Genomic DNA, 19,568 nt, shown 5'->3' with positions numbered 1-19,568 from the left:
CTAATGTGCATTACATTGAGTCTCTTTAATGCAACGTCTCATTCAGGTGTATTGAGCAAATCGTGGGGAGTAAATGAAGCGCAAAGCTTCAATTTAGTGAAGGTTTTTTTTCTACCTTTATATTGAATGCTGAAGGACTGGAAGCAACTGTGATTAACCTGCACACACAGGTTAATCACAGATTGAATCGACAGAGGCAGTGTCCTTGCTGAGACATTTTATAACAGAAGAAGTGTGTTTATCCATTTAACATCCTGAAAGGCCCGAATATCCTAACAATGAAAATGTGTTTATTTTCACAGCCTTGGAAGTAATGTAGCAATTCTTCAGTCTGAAAACATTCAGTTACAGGTCCTGAATTCAAAATCCTGAAGTAAAAGTACAAAAGTATTATTCTTAAAGGTACTTAAAATATCAAAAGTAAAGGTACTCTTATGCAGAATGGCTCCTTTCCCAGTCTAATGAATACATATAATGCCAAATTTATGCTGCAATTCATCAAGGTGGAGCCAATTAGAGATACTTTGTATACTACTGGGTGGATTAGTCTTATTGCATCAAATATATATTATTAACTACAGCTGCAGTGATTACTTGAATAATTGGTTGGGCAATCCACAGAAAAATAATCAAGTATTAAATGATGGATTCCTTGTTAGGGTGATTTTTCATGCAGAAATTGCTTTTTTCAACTTATTAAACTAAAGATCTTTGGGTGTTGGACTGACAGAACAAGACATTTAACAGGATCCTATTAGTCTATTGTGATGCTTTTTTAAATGATGGCTGCCCACTCCTAGTGGCAAAGTTGACTGATTGTTAATGTTGTTCTGAGTTGATGAAGATTTCTTTTGTTGACTTAGTCATTTTATACTTTTTTTTCATGCAGAAGGACATTTCCAATGTGCACACGACAAGATTTAAAGTAGTGACTGACAAAACAACATTAGAAGACATCACCTAGGCGCGGGGACATTTTTTTCTGCCATGTAAAAAAATCCAAATGATTGACAGTAAATTGAGAAAATAATTGGTAGAATTATCTATAATAACATAATCGTTAGTTGCATCCCTAATAATTATAATAATACCATGTTTTTCTTTTATATAAAAAGTAACTAAAGCTGTCAAGTGAATGTGGAGTAAAAAGTAAAATATTTTCCTTTAAAAACATAATACAGTTAAGTATGAAGTAGTAGTAACAGTCCACCACTGCTTCATCACAATTTCATTCTGTATTTTATATAACATCCGGCGTATTTGAGTTTCTTTTTTTTCCCCAGATCTTTATTAACAATGACAGAAATACAGGCATTCAGGATTTAAACAAGATGAAAAATGTCAGTTACAGTATCTATAGAATTAAATATATACATATATATATATATATATATATATATATATATATATATATATATATATATATATATATATATATATAAACATAACAAGGCACATAGGGTATAAGGTGCTTCCCTTTATATTATTCTGGGGCTTCTGAAAATACGTTTTTAAAGTGTATGAGAGTGCGTTCACATTTTTTATTTGACATCAACTCTAAAGTTTCGATATAACATTTTAATTCTCTTGTGAAAACATTAAAGTTGGGGAGGGATTTGGAAAACTTCACCCTGTGGATGTGAAATTTTCCCATCAGTATTTGAGTTTCTACCATGGACTGTAAATAAATAATGGACGTAGTCACCGTGACGTCACCCACTGGTTTGTGGACTGCCCGTTGGAAGCTACAGTGCAAAAAAACGAAAAGTTGTGTGAACTCAAAATTTCAAGGCAACAAACTTTGATAAAATTTTAAGTTGGACAATTAAACTAAATATTTTAAGTGTTGGTTTTGAGTTTGCTCAACTCTGAATTCAGATTTTTGTCAACTCAACTGTAAATTTTACTAATTTATAATTTTACATTGTAATAACTTTTAATCCTTACTTCTGCTAACTTCTGCAATGTGCTGAATTGGCACGATTGTAACGCCGCTATGAAATGTCAGCTAATGTTGCGACCACAATTTTGAGTTAGCATTGATACGCTAATGGAGGGGTGCCAAACTGTGGCCCGCGAGCCAATATCAAATTATTATATTATTATTGTACTATAAAAGCTGACCCGCCGGTATTATACGGCGCATGTACCGCTAATACTAGATTTATTTTTGTTATTTTATTTTTAAATGTATTAACCTGTTGAAAAACTTTATTTTGATATTTAAATCAGAAGTATGCAAAAAGAAAAGAGGCATACGATTTTTATTTATTTTTGATTTAATAAATTAATGACATTGATGTGTTTTTTATTTGAAATTTGATTTTGCATGTCTGCACTATTTTGTTATATATTGTATGTTTATAAGCGTTGCTGGTTCCATATTTAATGTTAAAGCAAAACATGTTTGGTATATATTAAAAGGTTTATTTGTTCAACGTTGGCCCGCGATTTTATTCAAGTTTTAAATTTTGGCCCATTGTGTATTTGAGTTTGACACCCCTGCGCTAATGGCTACCATAGACTGTATAAATATGGCTACTCTTGTAGCTATAACAAGCGGCGCCGCTAACATCAGTTAGCCGATAGCATCAGTTAGCCGCTAACATCAGTTAGCCACTAGCGTCAGTTAGCCGCTAGCATCGGTTAGCCACTAGCTTTCGCTAATGACCAAATTTCACCACTTTCCCGCATTTCACAACAAAGAAATAAGAGTTATCAGAACTATTGTCCCTTGTTGTGAACCCCAACTTAAAGATATAAGTAACAACAACTCACAAACTTGTTTTTGGGCAGACAACTGGCTTCCTTTGTTGTGCTAACTTACATTATTGCCCTAAATGTCAATAATTTATATTTCCAAGTTTTACCAACTTAAATCACTGTTTTAGGCCAAAAAATACAAGTTGGCTTTTTTTGCAGTGTATGGTTGGAAGCCTCGAGTTGAATTTGAATGTATTTTATTTGATAGGGACAATGCAGTTAGCATAGATACAGGGCATGCATCTGATGTGCTGCATACAGAGATATAGCTTCAGCTAATTTTCAACTCCCGTCCCTAGTTGGGCTCTTACAACTACATACAAAATCACAATACTAAAAAAAATCCAATATACAATTACACCATCTACAAAATAGAATAAAATTACAAACAATTGCAATATACATTTACCCTGAGAAAAAAATAATAATATATAAAATAAAATAAACCCTGTATAAATATAGCTTAGAGTTTAAAATCATCATAAATCTATACAACAATAAGGAGAAAAGAAAGAAATAACAGAGAGAAAAAAAAAAGAGAAAAAAAAAACTACTTAAGACTATGACTTTAACCCTATAAAGCCAAGTGCATCATATTTGAAACACAAGTTTTTGAGACCTATACATAATGTTTTTTTCCTAAAAAACCTGACGTGTTGAAAAAAACAACAACTGAGCAACAAATTGCACAAAAATACAAGATATAGCAAAAATTATATGCAGGTTCCACTGGTGGATCAGTCATTGCTGCATGAAAACTTCATATCAGCAGATGTATGATGTTGAAAAATATTTTTGCATGTTTGAGGAAAATGTTAAAAGAAAGTAAAGCCTGAGAAGGTTAAAAATGTTGGGTTTTATATGTTTTTGTTAGTTCAAGAAAAAACAAACTGTGAGCAACAAATTGCACAAAAAGAACTGATGTATCAAATATGATACAAATTAGAATCATATATCTCTATTGTTTTTGGATTTTTTTTTAAAATTATCTGTCAGCAGGTTCAATAAACACTCAAGTTTAAAAAAAAAATAAATTCTGGCAATTATTTAATGGTTCAGGCTTTATAGGGTTAAGAATGGGTACAGCTCTGGTTTGCTTTGAGCCAACAAGTCAGGTTTCTACTAATTTTTCTCAGAGCTTCATCAGTGTGTCATTGCTATATGTGATTGGTTTGTTTCAGGCCCTGCAGCGCCCCCAGCGCTCCATCTTCATATGAGCCTGTAGTGTGGGAGCAGCATCAGCAGCAGGAGCAGCTCCTCCTCACTGTGCGCTCCACCTGCCAGACGGAGAGATCTCCTCCAACTCCACGACTCCTCCAACTGCAGCATGGACGGACGGAAGACGGAAAAACGTGAAACAGGAGCTTTATGGGTCTGATGCGAGGTAAGTGACAGAGAAAAGTACACAACAGTGTCGCTTTACGATTATTTTTTCAGGTTTACTTATGAGTGCAGATTTTCTGATCACTGATGGAAATGTCGTTCTGTTCTATAATGAGTCTTTACAGTAGGAATAGTTGCACTCTCTGTGGTATTTTATTAGTCTACATGCAACCTGTTGAGTCATTTATCAGTGGGTGTAACTAATTAGTCACGTTCATGGAGCATTTTGTTTTAAACAGCGTTTTAGTAATGACATTTGAATGAAATGTTTAAAATGATCACAGAAACACAAACCAGGGAGACTGAACTTGCTTGTTATTAAAAAACAAGCATTAATGATATTTGTCAGATAAAAAGAAGTTACACAACAATAAACACAACTGGAACCTCTTCCAGCATGTAATCACTCAAATGTTGTAATGATTCATAAACATAAACTATCAAAATAAATGATTTTGTCTGATATCAAAAGTAAATGTACTCATTATAAAAAAAAATAGCGTAATTATTAATTATTAATTGGTTGGGCAATCCACAGAAAAAGAATCAGCTATTTAATGATGGATTCCTTGTTAGCGTGATTTTTCATGCAGAAATTGTTTTTTTCAACCTATTAAACTAAAGATCTTTGGGTGTTGGACTGACAGAACAAGACATTTAAAGGTGGATAAACAGGATCCTATTAGTCTATTGTGATGCTTTTTTAAATGATGGTTGCCCACTCTTAGTGGCATAGTCGACTAATCGTTCGTCTTTTTCTTAGTTGATGAAGATTTCTTCAGTTGATTAGTAATTTTTTATGCTTTATTCATGATGAACGACATATGTCCAAGCAATCTATGAGCGCATGACAAGTGTTTTTTGTATGATTCTTTGTGGAGAAACTAATTTTACAGATCTTAAATTACAAAAATTAAATCAACTAGTCAACTGGTTGATTAAAGGACAGCCAGTCTGGAATCTTACATTCAAAGTACAAAAAAATTAACATTATGAATTCATTTATTTTCATTGGGAATGAGAAATTGAGCTGCAAGTTGAAGGGTCACTGCCTTAAAACGTCTCCCATTTGCTCTCCCTCTTCAGCCTCTTCATCATCATCATCATCATCTCTCTCTTTGTGAAGTGATGAGTTTAGTGATCAGTCGGTCATCTGATCTTCGGCTTCTCTGGCTCTCACAGAGCTCTCCATGAGACATGGTGCTTCCTGAAAAAACCTCCAGACCATCTGCTCCCAAGAAGGTCCCCCAGCAGCAGCGTGGCCCGGGGCACCAGAGCTTGCCCTCCCCGGCCCTGTGCTGCGCCTGCGGCCTGTGCATCATGCTGGCCGGCATCAACATCACCCTGGTGGGAGCTTTCGCCTTTGGCACCTTCATCCCTACTGGCAACCCCCCCATCGTCATCGGCCCTCTTCTTTTATTGGTAGCCCTGGCTTTCTTCACCGCGTGCTGCGTGGCTAGCAGGAGGCCCCCGGCCCACATGGCCCACAAAGCTAAAGGAGGCGAGAAGTGGGGACTGATGCGGATGGGGACGGCGGCGTTTGAGATGGAAGCGAGCGAGCACACGCTGCAGGACACCACCGCCGTTCAGCTCAGCCCCACCAACTCCCCGACCTTCTCTCACAAGTCCGTCTCCAGCCACGGGGGCCAAACCGGCTGTCGGGACGGAGCCGATGGGCTGCACGTGCCAGAGATGTCGGACACGGGTGTCACTGGAGATGATAACGCCGCCTTGACCTCTGACAGCAAGGCGAGCACTCCTACACAGATGCTGCCCGCTCTGAACTCTTCCTCCACGTAGCATGGACTTATTTATTGGCTGTTTGCAGGATGGAAACGTCTGGTGTGACTGACAAGAAGACTTCTGACAAAAGCAACCTAGTCTCACAGAAATCCGTGGAATAGCCACGGATTCGCTCAAATTTCCGTGAAACTGACACAGATTTCGCTACAATGCAAGTTAATGACAGTCATATCCCGTGGCTATTGGTTTGTTCCAAGTCACGTGACTTTCAAGGTCCCGGCGGTCAGAACAAAAAACATGGCGGACAGTTCTCTCATTTTTAGTGAAAAATTAATATTTTGACTTTGTTTTTGCATAAACATGGATTTTGATCACATTTCTAGCGAGAAATATATGTTTTATTTTCTAAATATTCACTCAGTGAATGTACGTAATCACTTTGTGGTGAAGATCTCGCCAGAAAAATATGACTGTCATTAACTTGCATTGTAGCGAAATCTGTGTCAGTTTCACGGAAATTTGAGCGATTCCGTGGCTATTCCACGGATTTTGAGTTAAGCGAAATCCGTGGCTATTTCACAGATTTCTGTGAGACCAGGTTGGACAAAAGACCAGCAGACTCCCCGACAGAAACGTGTTGTGCTAAACCTCCGATTGTTGCTTTTTCAGTGTGTTATGTTGTTTGTTGCTCAGTGCCAGGACTCTTCCAGAACAGGAACAGGAACAAGAGATGATACCTTAATCCAAGTTCCTGTTTGTGTACTTCTCATTGTATATATCATCCAGTTAAGGCAGATAATCCTGCATTCATGTGGCTCGGCTGCGGTTAGCGCTTGTCAACCTGCGTTGGGAAAGAAGATGTCCAGCCAAGCTTCTCTGAGTCATGAAAGCTGTTCCTGTGTAAGCCTGGTAAATCTCAGCCACTGCTTTTTTTTCACACGCTTTGACAGAACTGTTATAATTTCAGTTTTTACATTCCTGCATCAAGTGCAATGAGTGAGCAATCTGTGTCTTGTCGAGATGAATATTCAAGAACAAATTAATGTATGTTACTGCTGACGTCATGTTTGATATGTGTTTTATAAATAAAGCTGAAATGTTATTTAATTGTCAGTTATGTGGGTTAAGGGGAGACATTACAGGTGAACATGGTAATTTTTTTAAACCACGAAACTTCCCTAGTCATTATTATTATTATTATTATTATTATTATTATTATTATTATTATTATTATTATTATAATGATAATACGTTTTCTTAAATGCTATGTTTAGATATGCAATGAATATGCACTAATTTGCATATATTTCAAGAACCTGAACATTGGATAAAGCAAGTTCCAAAGTTGTTATTTTATTTTGTTGATAAATTAGATTCAAAGTTTTTTACAGTTGGAAATGGTGATATCTCCTTTTATCATTTAATGAATCAGAAAATACTGTCATAAGCTATAAAACATCAATTTAGGAACAAATGTTCTATAAATCAGGGTATGAATGCTATGTAGACAAACCCCTCAAACCTTCAGAATATAGTTAGGAATAAATGTGGTAAATTTTGTGTTTGTAAGTGTAGCTGAAGTTGATATGAGAAAAAGCATGAGAATTTTTTTTTTGTTGAGAAAATGGCCTTTAAAGATTTTATACATTCTTAATGGAATTTGGACTATTGAAGACAATATATTGAATCTCATTCACAGCAACAACAACAAATAACATGTAAAATACATAATATTGTGCAGGAGAGTGGGAGCTTTGTAACAATGCCTGTAATAATGAGGTTTAGACTACGTTTATAGTACTACATGCTGCAATAGAATGCTAACTTTTAGTGAGTCTGCAAGAAAATAGTAAAATATACACTTAAATGTTTGTTTTGGATGTTTTCTTTCCTTTATTCTGAAAGAAGACATGTTATAGGAGAAAAACAGCCCAAAACCTAAAAAAATTGACTGGTGCATGAAAAAACAATGTTTTGCAACCTTGCTGAGGATTTAAAAAGTAACAACAAACCTTTTTGTACAGACTGCACAGAAATGAAGCCGTAAAAACACAATAGCACAAACATGTCCAGCAAGAAATTAGCTTGCAAAGATTGAATTATTCGTTATCTGAGAAAAGCCAGCTGCGGCAGTGCAAACAGCTCCTTCCTGACATGTTGCCCATCACTTGGCATCTGACCCAACAGCTGCTGGCAAAGGCGAGAGTCCTGTTTACTCATCATTTTACATCTGGTGTCCACAAACAGAGCAAGACACACAGTGTGATCCCCACACACACACAACCCGACCACTGGAAGAGATAAGAGGACAGCCCCGCCTGCTGTTACAGCCTTGTGAAGGGCTCCAGGCCTATAGTGATCCACTGAGACACACATGTATGACCGCCAGTGTTTCTATAAAAGGGATGACATGTCTTGGCAACCTGAACTCATTTCAGTGAACTATTAATAAGGTCGTGTTGCTCTGACAGATGACATACTGAAACTAATTTAGTGCAGAACCTCAGCCATTTTTACACACATTTTTTCCATGCACTGGTCAATTTTAATGTGCAATGATCTGCACCGTGGCACATTTTTGAGGTTGTAAAAAAATTGTACTTATTAGATTAAAAAGTAAATAAATTACACATTATTATTTTTTTTTTTTTTCAACAACATTTTATTGTCATAACAATGGACGGTGTACAGTTATGGATGTACAGTTATGGATATACAGACATTTTTGCAGTTTACAGTATTTACACATTATTTTTTATTCCATTTTATATAATTGGATATTTTTAGTATTAGAAAAAAATACATATTAAGAATAAAATACAAAGAATACAATGAAAAATGACAAAATGCTATAATGATTTGCAACGTGGAAATGCAACATTTCAGTATATATTAATATAAAATGTACATACAGGTAAGTAAGCACAACCGTGCATGTTTTACTTCTGCATGAACAGAAAACATCTTTAAGACGTGTATGCATCATATTAGCTGATTTTGTTGACATCACAAAGTTTGGTAGCCAACATGCAGTTTATATTTTTTCCCATAATGTACATACAGTTGTCATAAATAAGTAAACATGTGTGCTGCATGGTTTACCTCTGCAACAGAAAACAACTTTAACAATTACTTGAATATTCCATGAGTGATATATGAAATATTTGAGTAAGTTTCAAAGGGTTTTCCAGGCAAAAAGAAAACTTCCTTTGTGCAAAAATGAAATATTATCTGTAAAAAATGACTGTGCTTAGTGTGCTAGAAAACAGAACGGCCAACAAACTGAAGGCCTGGTTTGTTGGCCCAGTATTTCAGACTGTTTATGGCACTGGTTTCCATAAAGAATCCATAATGAAAAACAGCCTCACTCTCTCTTGTTGTTATTAATTGTGATCAAACACTTATTCAAACATTACTGTCAGAGAAAACTGTCTTTGATAATTGACAAATGCAAAAAAAAAAGGTGTAATTTGAGTGATAAGCTTTATTTATTTCCACCCCACTCATTACAGTAATGGTTTGTGAATATTATAATGATAGTGAGGCTGAAGGCTCATAATCACATAAGTGTCAGTGAGAGGCTGAGAGCTGAGTGATTCACAAAAGGCTGCGGCTGAGGTCATTATTTATATGTAAATAGCTGCTATTAGAGCGTGTTCAGTGAGCGTACAGTGAACTGGATTCGAATACAACAGCTTAATAAATTATTTTACTCTGAGCTTCATAAACACGAATTTAAAAAAAGCCTTCAGCTCAGAGATGACGTTACATCAGGTATTATAGCTCCACCTTGTGGACAGAAGACTTTTAGTGCTCATGAAGTATATAAATTAGATTAAAGACTTCTTAAAGCAATAAAACATATCATTCACCCTGTAACCTGGTGATTTGAAATAATTAAGACAGCAGGATGTTAGCTGGGAAATATGCTATTTTAGCCTCCTGAGACCCAACAATTCATATGAATTCATGACATTGAGGCCTTTATTTCAAACACTATGCATGTTGTCTATCCTGGTTCTAACTTTCTAGTGATTTTACCCACACGTGAGTATGACCAACAGGCAGAGTTGCGTAGATAACATGAAATTGGGATTATGTAATCAGATTACAAAAAAAACCTAACAATCATCCACCCAGATTACATTTGAGGAAATGTGCATTTAGATTATAGTTACATTGTCAGGAATTATTTAATTACTTTTTTTGAAAACATATTTAAAATATGGCAATATGGCAATTTTTTATTAGGTTTAGAATCCCCCCACCCCCACCCCATTGTCAATGTTTTTTACTAGTATTTTATTTTATTTAGCAAAAAAGAAGAAGAAGAATCATGCATATATTTGTTTTAGTCATTTTTGTTTTAACTGAAAAAGGAAGAAAAACAATTTGAGTAAGTTCTTCTCAGGCAGTAGAGCACTATGCTGAATGTTCAGTGGAAGAAGACATTTTTAATAATATAATAATCCTAATTCTTTATTATTTATCCTAATCCTAAATCTTTTATTATTTACCAAACTGATGCGTTGTAATGCACTTTTTTTTATGAAAGTACACTACAGGAGACATATTATTTTAAAAAGTAATTAAATACAAATTTTGAGATAAAAAAATATTGGTGATGTTGCTTGAACCCAAATTACTAAAATAATGTAGATTAAAAATAAATAATACATAATAAATAAAATATCAAAAGTTTAGTTTTTTAATTAATCCAGGCTTTAGGAGGGACCCTCCACTTGTTTCCTCTGATTTTTAGTCTGCATTTATAAGAAAACTCAAGATAATTATAATAAGTCGCATTATAGTCCTCGTAATTATGCACATTATTGATACATAAATTAGGTATTATTATTATTATTATTATTATTATTATTATTATTATTATGTATATATATATATTTTTTTTTACCAAACTGAAGCAACAGGAAATTGTTGTATTTCACTGTCAGCAGTACCGAGTTGTTGCCACTAGGTGGCAGTATCGCCATTCACACAGCGTTTCCACGCCAGGTAGAAGTGGTCGTGTTGATATCGAGGTAAGAACATTTACGTTTGTTTTGATTTAGCCTCTGGCTCTTATATTATATTGAAACACATTGAATCCAAAATTAATACGAAAGCCAGTCGAGCACGCTTACATTAGCCTTCTCAATTTAAGGTTTCACATTTAACATGTCATGAAACATTTCGGCCTGCACTCAGCTGCAGTCAGCCAAGTAAACCCAGATAAAACTAATGCGGCCTTACAGTTAATTAATTCAATTTATATTGTTCAGTTTTATTTATTAAATTCTTGTGTTTTGTTGGTATCAACTTTGTTCAGTTCACATGTAGGTTAGTTTGTGCTGCTTCTGTTTGTATCTAGAGATGTCCCTCATGTACACATTTAAAGTCCACCTCCATTAAAAATGTGCTGTTTGTTACTTTTGAGCCTCACTGTGCTGTAGAAGCTGTTTCCACACTCATCTGCAGAAAGAGGAAACCTTAAATCTGAGTTTAAGACGTGTATGTATCATATGAGATGATTTTATGAACTCACAAAGTTGGGTAGTTTGTGGTGTGATCATGCTGAAACTTTAAACCTGCAGCTGAGCGACACTGAGAATTGACTTGTCAGAAATAGTAGTTTGAAATAATAGATTTTCAGATTTTTAGTTTTTCAATCTGGGGGCAGACGTAACAGCATTTTAAAATTTGTTTAGAATTTTGAGGTGAATTAACTTAGAAAAAACATGAAAGTTTTTGTTAGAGCCTGACCAATATGAGATTTTTGAGACTAATAGGCTTTTGATACAGATTTCAGAAGCATCACATGTAATGAAAACTTCCTTGATTACTGGTATGGTGGCCAATATAGTGAGCTTCTGAGCTGGAATAATAATAATAATACAGCTTCTATATGTGGATTCTGCACACTTATAATGCAGAGGTAGGATACTCAGAAGGCTGCTTTCTTGGACAAATAACTTTATTAAATAATTTATATTATGAAATATTATACATACAGTTTATTACATCGTCAACCAATTCTAGAAATGATAACTGAAAGAATTAATTAATTAATAAAGTGGCTCAATAAACATCAGTACTGTATGATAAGTATATGTCTATTTATGACCATTTAAGTAAAAAATAAATAAAATTAAAATAAATCGCTTACACCATTTCTTAATCAACCCAACTGTTTTCTGCATTATATCTGCTTTAAAAACTTTTTATCATACATATCAGCACATATTGAACAACATATATGCTAATTCCAAAATGCTTTTATTTGCCTTAAAACAAGTCTGGAACAAGTCCTAATATTAGCATTGTTATCGCATTATTCCAACAAAAAACAAGTTGTATTATGGAATCAAACAAACTGACAAAGAAGTTAGCTACTTTATCAATATTTTCCTCAATGTTCATGTTCCTCTAAGTGAATTTAAAGCAGTGTAAGTTATTCTTCTGTCCTTATTTCTGGTTGACTGGATTAGTCGTCTTAATTTTTTACTTTTCCACATCCAGATTGTTTGGACCTTGAACGCAGCACGGCCTCTAACTGCGCTCATTCAAAGTGCCCGGCTGCACTGCACCGTCCTTGGCGCCTCCTCCCGCCTGCAGCTCTGCGCGTTTCCGAGGGATGCAGTGATCCTCCTGCGGCCCCTGAACCGCAGCCAGGTCGTCTCCTAACCGCCGCCTGAAAAATACATTTCCCACAGGTAATACACTACACTCCCAGATATTCAGAAGATAGAACAATAGCAAGGTTACAGTGTCTTTGACCTCCTCTGTGAGCATAATCATCACCAGGTGAATGACCCTCGTGTGTTTCATGCACGCTGAACTTCCTATACACGGCCCCGGCTCGTATACAGTGTGGCCCTGCGTCTGGTGTAAGCCATTTGTCTTTCCGTCCCACCTCTGTTGTCGGGTAGAACAGGCGTTTAACATCCCACCTCTGGAAGTGAAGTGCCATTAATTTTATCCTTCTTTTCAGTTTGCAAAGCGTCCCTCCAAACAGCAGCCGGCTTGATCTAATTCCTAATGACTGTTGTGAGTGCTGACTCTGGCTATTGTAAAACAAATGATATCTCTGTCCTGTTGGAATAATCCTAATCTATTTCAATGGAAGGGGCCGCATTAAAATGACAAAAGGGGGAGGATATTTCCATCTCATGATAAATGTGCAAATGTCCAACAAAGCTGAATCAGACAGCACATTTTAATGGCCTGATTGCTCGTTCATTTCTCGCCTCATTCTCTAGCAGCCCTGCTCCCTCCTTTTTAATGCGGAGCTGGTCATATTTTGTCCCAGATTAGTATAGACGGCGGCTGACAGTTGCCTCTGCTCAAGGTATTTAGAAGACATAATTCATTCATAGATCTAGAAGTGCTCCCATTTGTCATCCCCATTTTTTATGCTCTCCACAGTCGCTCATTCCTCTGGGTGCTTGTGTGTGTGTGTGTGTGTGTGTGTGTGTGTGTGTGTGTGTGTGTGTCAAGGGAGATGAGGGCCATGGCAGTTTTCAGCTGATGTATTAGCTGGCATATGCAAGCAATGAATTATCAAGGAGGAAAAGGAGTCAATTATCCACTCCTAAAGAGGGGCCAGGCCTGTGTGGCCTAGGGGCCCCTTTCCATATTTACCAAATGATTTCACAGAAAGGTACGCTGAGAGACCTGGGGAGGAGACAGTGAGCGGACACGCACATGCACGAACACACAGCGTCGACCCTCTCGTCCCCTCTTTCCTCTCCGCACATGCTCAGTTGCCACCTCTCCGGTTAACAAGGACAGGCGGTGACGTTTTGGATCCGTATGGTAATAATCCATTTTATACACACACCAACTCCTCAAACTGATTTGGGCTGAGCTGGAATAGCCACGCCGTGACCGTCAGCCATTTTGCCGTGTCCCAATTCTCTCTCCCCTGACTCCCCTCGAATCAAAATGGGGCCCTGATTGACTGTGCCGCTCTGACTAATAGAGTGGATATGGTAAATGAAATACCCGGCACTTTCATTCCAAAGTCTCTTACCCCCTGTGTCCCCAGTCACTTTGCCTTGACATGTTTTCAGAGATTGAGCGTTCTATCCTGTTTTTGATGAGGACGGGCCGAGGCGAGGTGTGCGCGGCGGCGGCGGTGGCGGTGATGCCTCAGAGCAGCCGGGACCCTCGGACATGGGCGGCGTAGCTGACAGGGCCTCTGGTGACTGACAGGGCTAACACTTAGGGAAATGAGGTCGTTAGACAGCATTATGAGTGGGCTGATAGCTCAGTAATGGGTTTTAAGTTTGGAATTTAACACAGAAGCCCACCGGGGATGGGTTTGACGTGCAGGCGGACAGGTGGGGTCCTCCAGAATAAAGACGGCAACTCTCTCGGGCACCAGAGAGAACAGGTTTGGCTGAGATTGGGGGGAAAAAAGGGACAAGGAAATAAGAAGGAGGACGGGAAACGTTCTAAAAATAAAACACAGCAGAGAGCGATCTTCTTTAACACAAAGCAGATGAGTGACTTCTGTTTTCTTACTGAAAGACTTTTTTGCTTTCTTTTGATTTGAAAGTCCACAAGTGAAAAATTATCTCCTCCATCCAGATGATTGTTCCTCCAAACTGTTTTAATCTGTTCTCGAAGAAGGTACCCATTCCTAAAAACAATGAACGCTTTTCAGAAGGTTTATAATTTTGCACGCTGTATGCACACAGCTTCCAAGCTGCCTTGAGTCTTAAGAAAGGCCGTCTAAATTTAGCTCCTAACGATAAACTCTTAAGTTATAAGACATAGGCTAATGCGTAAGGGTGTTAAAACCAGTGGGATAGTTTAGTGGAGATTAAGGGACGTATCAAAGACTTGTGTAAAGCTCCATCAAGAGCTGTGCGGTTGTTTGGTGGGCATCTGCACATGATTTTTTTTTTTTAAATGAAAAAAGGGGGCAGCTCACAGAGCTTTGGCAGCCACTGAGTGACTGATAATGTCTCAACATCACTCCCATTACTCCTTTTGGCTGTGCTGTGAAAACGAATGGTCCACTTTACTGCCACCGTGGACCCAGCAAGTTCTGTTCAGGAGGAAGATTTAGAGGGGCGTTATGGCCGTCCAGCGGAGGGCAAGACAACTCACAGGAGAGGATGAAATGGATGAGGCGGGGTAGAATGATGGCGGCAGTTTCATTCATTCCCCCGACTTGGTTTGGAGGAGATGAATCATGCTCGGCCTCTGCGAGAGAGGGAGAAAGAAGGTCAGGTTTTCATGGCAGGATTTTTTCAGTAGAGCAGATGAGGAGGGTTGGCAATACAAATCAAGTCAAGAAGCTCCACAATGTGTTTCGGCTCTGTGTCCTGCAGGCATCTCTTTCACGGCACTCTAGAGAATACACACCGAGTTCAACCTCATCAGAACAGTCCGACTGGTCAAGCAGTGATTTCTGGTTTATTAGAAGTAGACTGTGTGTGTGTGTGTGTGTGTGTGTGCGCGCGCACAAGACGCAAATTCACTTCTGTTTATTTCCAAAGTGTTAAGTATCTTTAACAAACTGCTGCTTTAATCAGCATCTGTCAGGGAATTCATTATGCTCAGCTGAACATAAGGCCTTTTTTTTTGTAGTTGTGAAAAAAACAGAGAAAAATACACAGCCCCTTTCACTACCAGAGGTGTGGATGATAGCTGCAGCGGGCTTAAGTGACAGGTAAATTGCAGGTTAAGTGGAGAACACAGTCTTTTAACAAGAGACTCCAGGCTCCTGCAAATCCTCCTTAGTCTTTAATCTGAATACAAAAGGCAGGGGCGGGGGGATTAAATCTGACCCCTCAATGTTCTGTTTGTTCCAGACTCCACTCGAGGGCCTGCTGTAGCCAGCAGAAGAGTCCCAGGTTTGCATTTCCTTTTGTGCCATGTGGCGGCATTTAAAAACAACACCGTCCACAATGCTGCCTCTTCAGTGGCCAACTTTCCCCCCGGGACAAAGAAAAGGCCCGGAGTCACCAGCTTTCCCCTCTCATATCCACTCTCATCGCGCTTTAGTGTTGAGATGGAGTTTGAATTCTTTTAAAAGAGACTGTTTATTAAATTGTGGATGAAACGCCGTAACGCGGCATCATTATCACAGTTCCGCCGGGGAGGAAAAACAAATCCTTCTTTATTTAGCAGCAACGACGGTTAGAAAGAGGAGAAGGGGCCGGGGTGAGGCAGGCGGTTAGGGCTTGCCGAGAGAAAGGCGCTTTGGGTTGTCAACGTTTTAGAGGCTTAGAGTCAAACCTATCCGGGCTCAGGAGAGAGGAGTCTGGGTGTTAGGCAGGCAGAATGACTCCTGATAGAAGGAGTTTGCGGCTCAAGTCGAGAGGAATCGTCTTGGCTCCCGGATGAGGCGAGGACTAATTGATTCTCTGAAGTTTCCTGTCGCAGAGCCCGATTACAGGTATGACCGGATTAAAAAAGGAGAGGAAAAAAAACAAGGGATCTGGAGGAGGGAAATGGTAAAAATCAAAGAGAAAAGAAGATGAGGGCTGCCATAGACGGATCAGCATCGCTTAGACGCATTGATGTGCTCGCTTTTGTGTGTATTTTGTTTGTGTGTGTGTATGTTCATGTGTACACACACACACACACCGCTGCGGCTGTGTTTGATCTCTATACTCAGTGGCAATCATCAGGTCACATTGCAAGGCCCCTTACACCGGCGTGTTGCACAGGAGCACATTGTGTTGTAGCAGCATGCTTCCCCCAATCACTCACTTCTGGTTAACACGTCTCAAAGCCAGAGGCATGTGTCTCGCCTGCCCATAACAGTCCATGACAAGATTGAGTACTGAGGCATGTGGGAGCCATAGTGAGGCGGGCTCTAAGAGAGAGGCCTCCAGGAGAAGGAGAGTTAGGACGCATATCTAGACCTAAGCTGTCATGCGTGCGGCTGTAATGGCTTGTTTAGTGGCAAAGTCCAATCTAGGGCCCCAGAGAGCCATTATTCCTGGAGTATCGATCGGGCCCTACGGCCACCACAGCTCGGGCCCCTGTCCCTGATCCTGTTCAGTAATAAGCGTACTCATGTCAAGGTGGTAATTATCATTGATCTGTAGCCGCTGTGACAGGGCGGCGGCCCCTTGCCGTGATTCATACCCGGCGCGGGGCTACTGGACTTGAGGCACCGAATCACCAATCTCACATTCGCAGCTAGCTTCTGGTGGCACTGCCATGCCCGGGCCTGGAAACAAAGGAGCGAGGAGATGGATTTCAGTTTTTTTGGAGGGTTTGGCTGTGACTTTCCGGGTGGCAATTTTGAACAAGGCTAATTAGCAGCAGGAGCGTCTTGCTTGCCATGTTGTCCCAGAACCGCGTCTCAATATGTGCACTTCTGTACGTACACTTGCTATGTTGACTGCATTTGCATGCACACGGTAAAATATGACAGAATTTATTCTATCATTATCCTTAACCCATTGACGCCTAAAACTTCCTGTAAAACCTCTGGGCGATTTTAAAATGAGCCCCTAAATCCTGAAGTTTTTCTGGATATGAGCAGCACCTGACCAGCAGGCCTCACCCTCACTTCCAGAAACCTCGCATGTCCAACAGCGCCTTCATCGTTCTGCACTTCGCTGACACAGTGAGTTATGGCCACTACACAGACAGATAAAAAAAAATCTTTCCTGCCACATGCCATCACACTGTACAATAACAAATAATAGTCTGGTTCATTACATACTGTCGCTATGAACTTTATGTGTTTTTTATGCACACTGTTCATTGCACCTTATTTGTTTCATAGCACCAACATTTTTATACTGTATATTCATATTTATTCTGCACTGGAATTCTATTCTACTCCTTAACCCATTGACGCCTGAAACGCCTGTAAAACCTCTGGGCGATTTTAAAATGAGCCCCTAAAACCTGAAGTTTTTCTGGAAATTCAACAGAAGTGTCAACGCTTCTACTAAATAATAGATTTTTCAGCCAGCAGATAGAAAAGAAATTCAAAAAGTATTTGAGAACTTATACAAATACTACAAAACAACGTTCGCTTTCCAGGCTTCAATGGGTTAACCGAAATCAGGTCACCGGGGGTTGGGGGGGCCGCCAGACTATCGCAGGGCTGAGAGACCTTTCATGCTCTCATACACACCTACAAACAATTTAGAGTTGTATGACAAAATAATGAACTCAAAATGTTCCAAAAAGTGTGTGGAGCATTGGACACTTCTCATCCTCACCCAACTATTAACCTGTTTCACAGTTGTGAACACGGCCGTTGAGAAAACTGCAATGATTGAAACACCAAAGTTTTTAAATTTAAGTTATACATGTGTTTTTTATTACTGCCTATCAATAGTCAGATAGAGGCCATTAATGGGTTAACTTATCAGTCTGCTGATACTATTTGATGACTATCACTGGCCGACCAACCGAGCTCCTTCAAAGTACATAAAGGCTGAGTGCTATTTAAAACACACGACCCTGTTGATATTCCTGCACCACATACACAGTTTAACCCATAAGAACCCAGACCCCGTAATCCTTAAAAAGGAAAAAAGTTATGGCGGATATACCACAGACCAAGTGGACCTTATGATATTTCTTATTTTTAAATAAATAAACTAGACACCTATTCTACTTACAGAAACACAAATTTGCCTTTTTCTTTGCATCTCCACAACATATATCAAAATTGTGACTTTAATAGTGATGTTTAACAATAAAAACATTTTTTTGATTTGTTTTTAACTAACAAAATAATATTAAATCAATGATAAATTAAAAACAAATAACCATCTGCCTTTTTTGTTTTCATCTCCACAACATATATCACAATTGTGACTTTAATAGTGCTGTTAGGCATCAAATTCCATTTCAGATTTGTTTTTAAGTAACAAAATAATAATAAATCGATAATAAATAAATATAAATGACACTGCCTTATTTGACGGCTTTTCAACAAGCTACTGTAGCTGTAGGACACTAAAAAACACACGTACAGTACAGGCCAAAAGTTTGGACACACACCTTCTCATTCAATGCGTTTTTCTTTATTTTCATGACTATTTACATTGTAGATTCTCACTGAATGCATCAAAACTATGAATGAACACATATGGAATTATGTACTTCACAAAAAAAGTGTGAAATAACTGAAAACATGTCTTGTATTTTAGATTCCTCAAAGTAACCACCCTTTGCTTACTAGAATATAAGACATGTTTTCAGTTATTTCACACTTTTTTGTTGAGTACATAATTCCACATGTGTTCATTAATAGTTTTGATGAATTTAGAATGTCAATAGTCATGAAAATAAAGGAAACGCATTGAATGAGAAGGTGTGTCCAAACTTTTGGCCTGTACTGTATGTACTTGAGAAAACATACATGAACATTACTAAAACATTTTAAATGTTTGTGACACCCGTGTCACCGTGGGTTCAGTATCCAAATCAAGACGAAGCACAAAACCATTGGGTCTAACTCTGTAGTAAGAAAATAAAGTAGCCTGCAGAAAGTAATTTAAACTTTCTTCCTGAAGGTGTTCTCTCCATCTCCTCATCCGTTGTCGCTAATGTTGTTTCTCCTCGTGGTGCTGTCCTTCCCCCCCGTCGGCCAGGATGCCCCCACCTCTCCCCGGGTCATAAGCAGGAAGATCTATCACTGTTGATCTACCTCTGTGCTGTAACCTGCGGCACAGTGAGACGAGCCC

The 19,568-nt window shown here is 38.5% G+C and overlaps 1 protein-coding gene across 1 annotated transcript; it reads left to right on the top strand.

Annotated features, from left to right (window-relative positions):
* Window positions 1-4,024: 4,024 nt before the first annotated feature.
* LOC131978225 (transmembrane protein 275-like) lies at window positions 4,025-6,067 on the top strand. The gene is made up of 2 exons (XM_059341790.1): window positions 4,025-4,147; window positions 5,233-6,067. The coding sequence occupies exon 2, from the start codon at window positions 5,344-5,346 to the stop codon at window positions 5,944-5,946; it is 603 nt and encodes a 200-aa protein (XP_059197773.1). The 5' UTR covers window positions 4,025-4,147; window positions 5,233-5,343; the 3' UTR covers window positions 5,947-6,067.
* The last annotated feature ends 13,501 nt before the right edge of the window (window positions 6,068-19,568 follow it).

This window comes from Centropristis striata, chromosome 9 (assembly GCF_030273125.1).
Source record: "Centropristis striata isolate RG_2023a ecotype Rhode Island chromosome 9, C.striata_1.0, whole genome shotgun sequence".
In the NCBI taxonomy this organism is placed as follows: Eukaryota; Metazoa; Chordata; class Actinopteri; order Perciformes; family Serranidae; genus Centropristis; species Centropristis striata.
The sequence above is the reverse complement of the archived record's forward strand: the minus strand, read 5'-3'. Positions and strand labels throughout refer to the sequence as shown.

What these genes read in the sequence shown, in the direction of transcription:
- LOC131978225 (XM_059341790.1), top strand. Translation starts at nt 5,344, where the DNA reads ATGGTGCTTCCTGAAAAAACCTCCAGACCATCTGCTCCCAAGAAGGTC.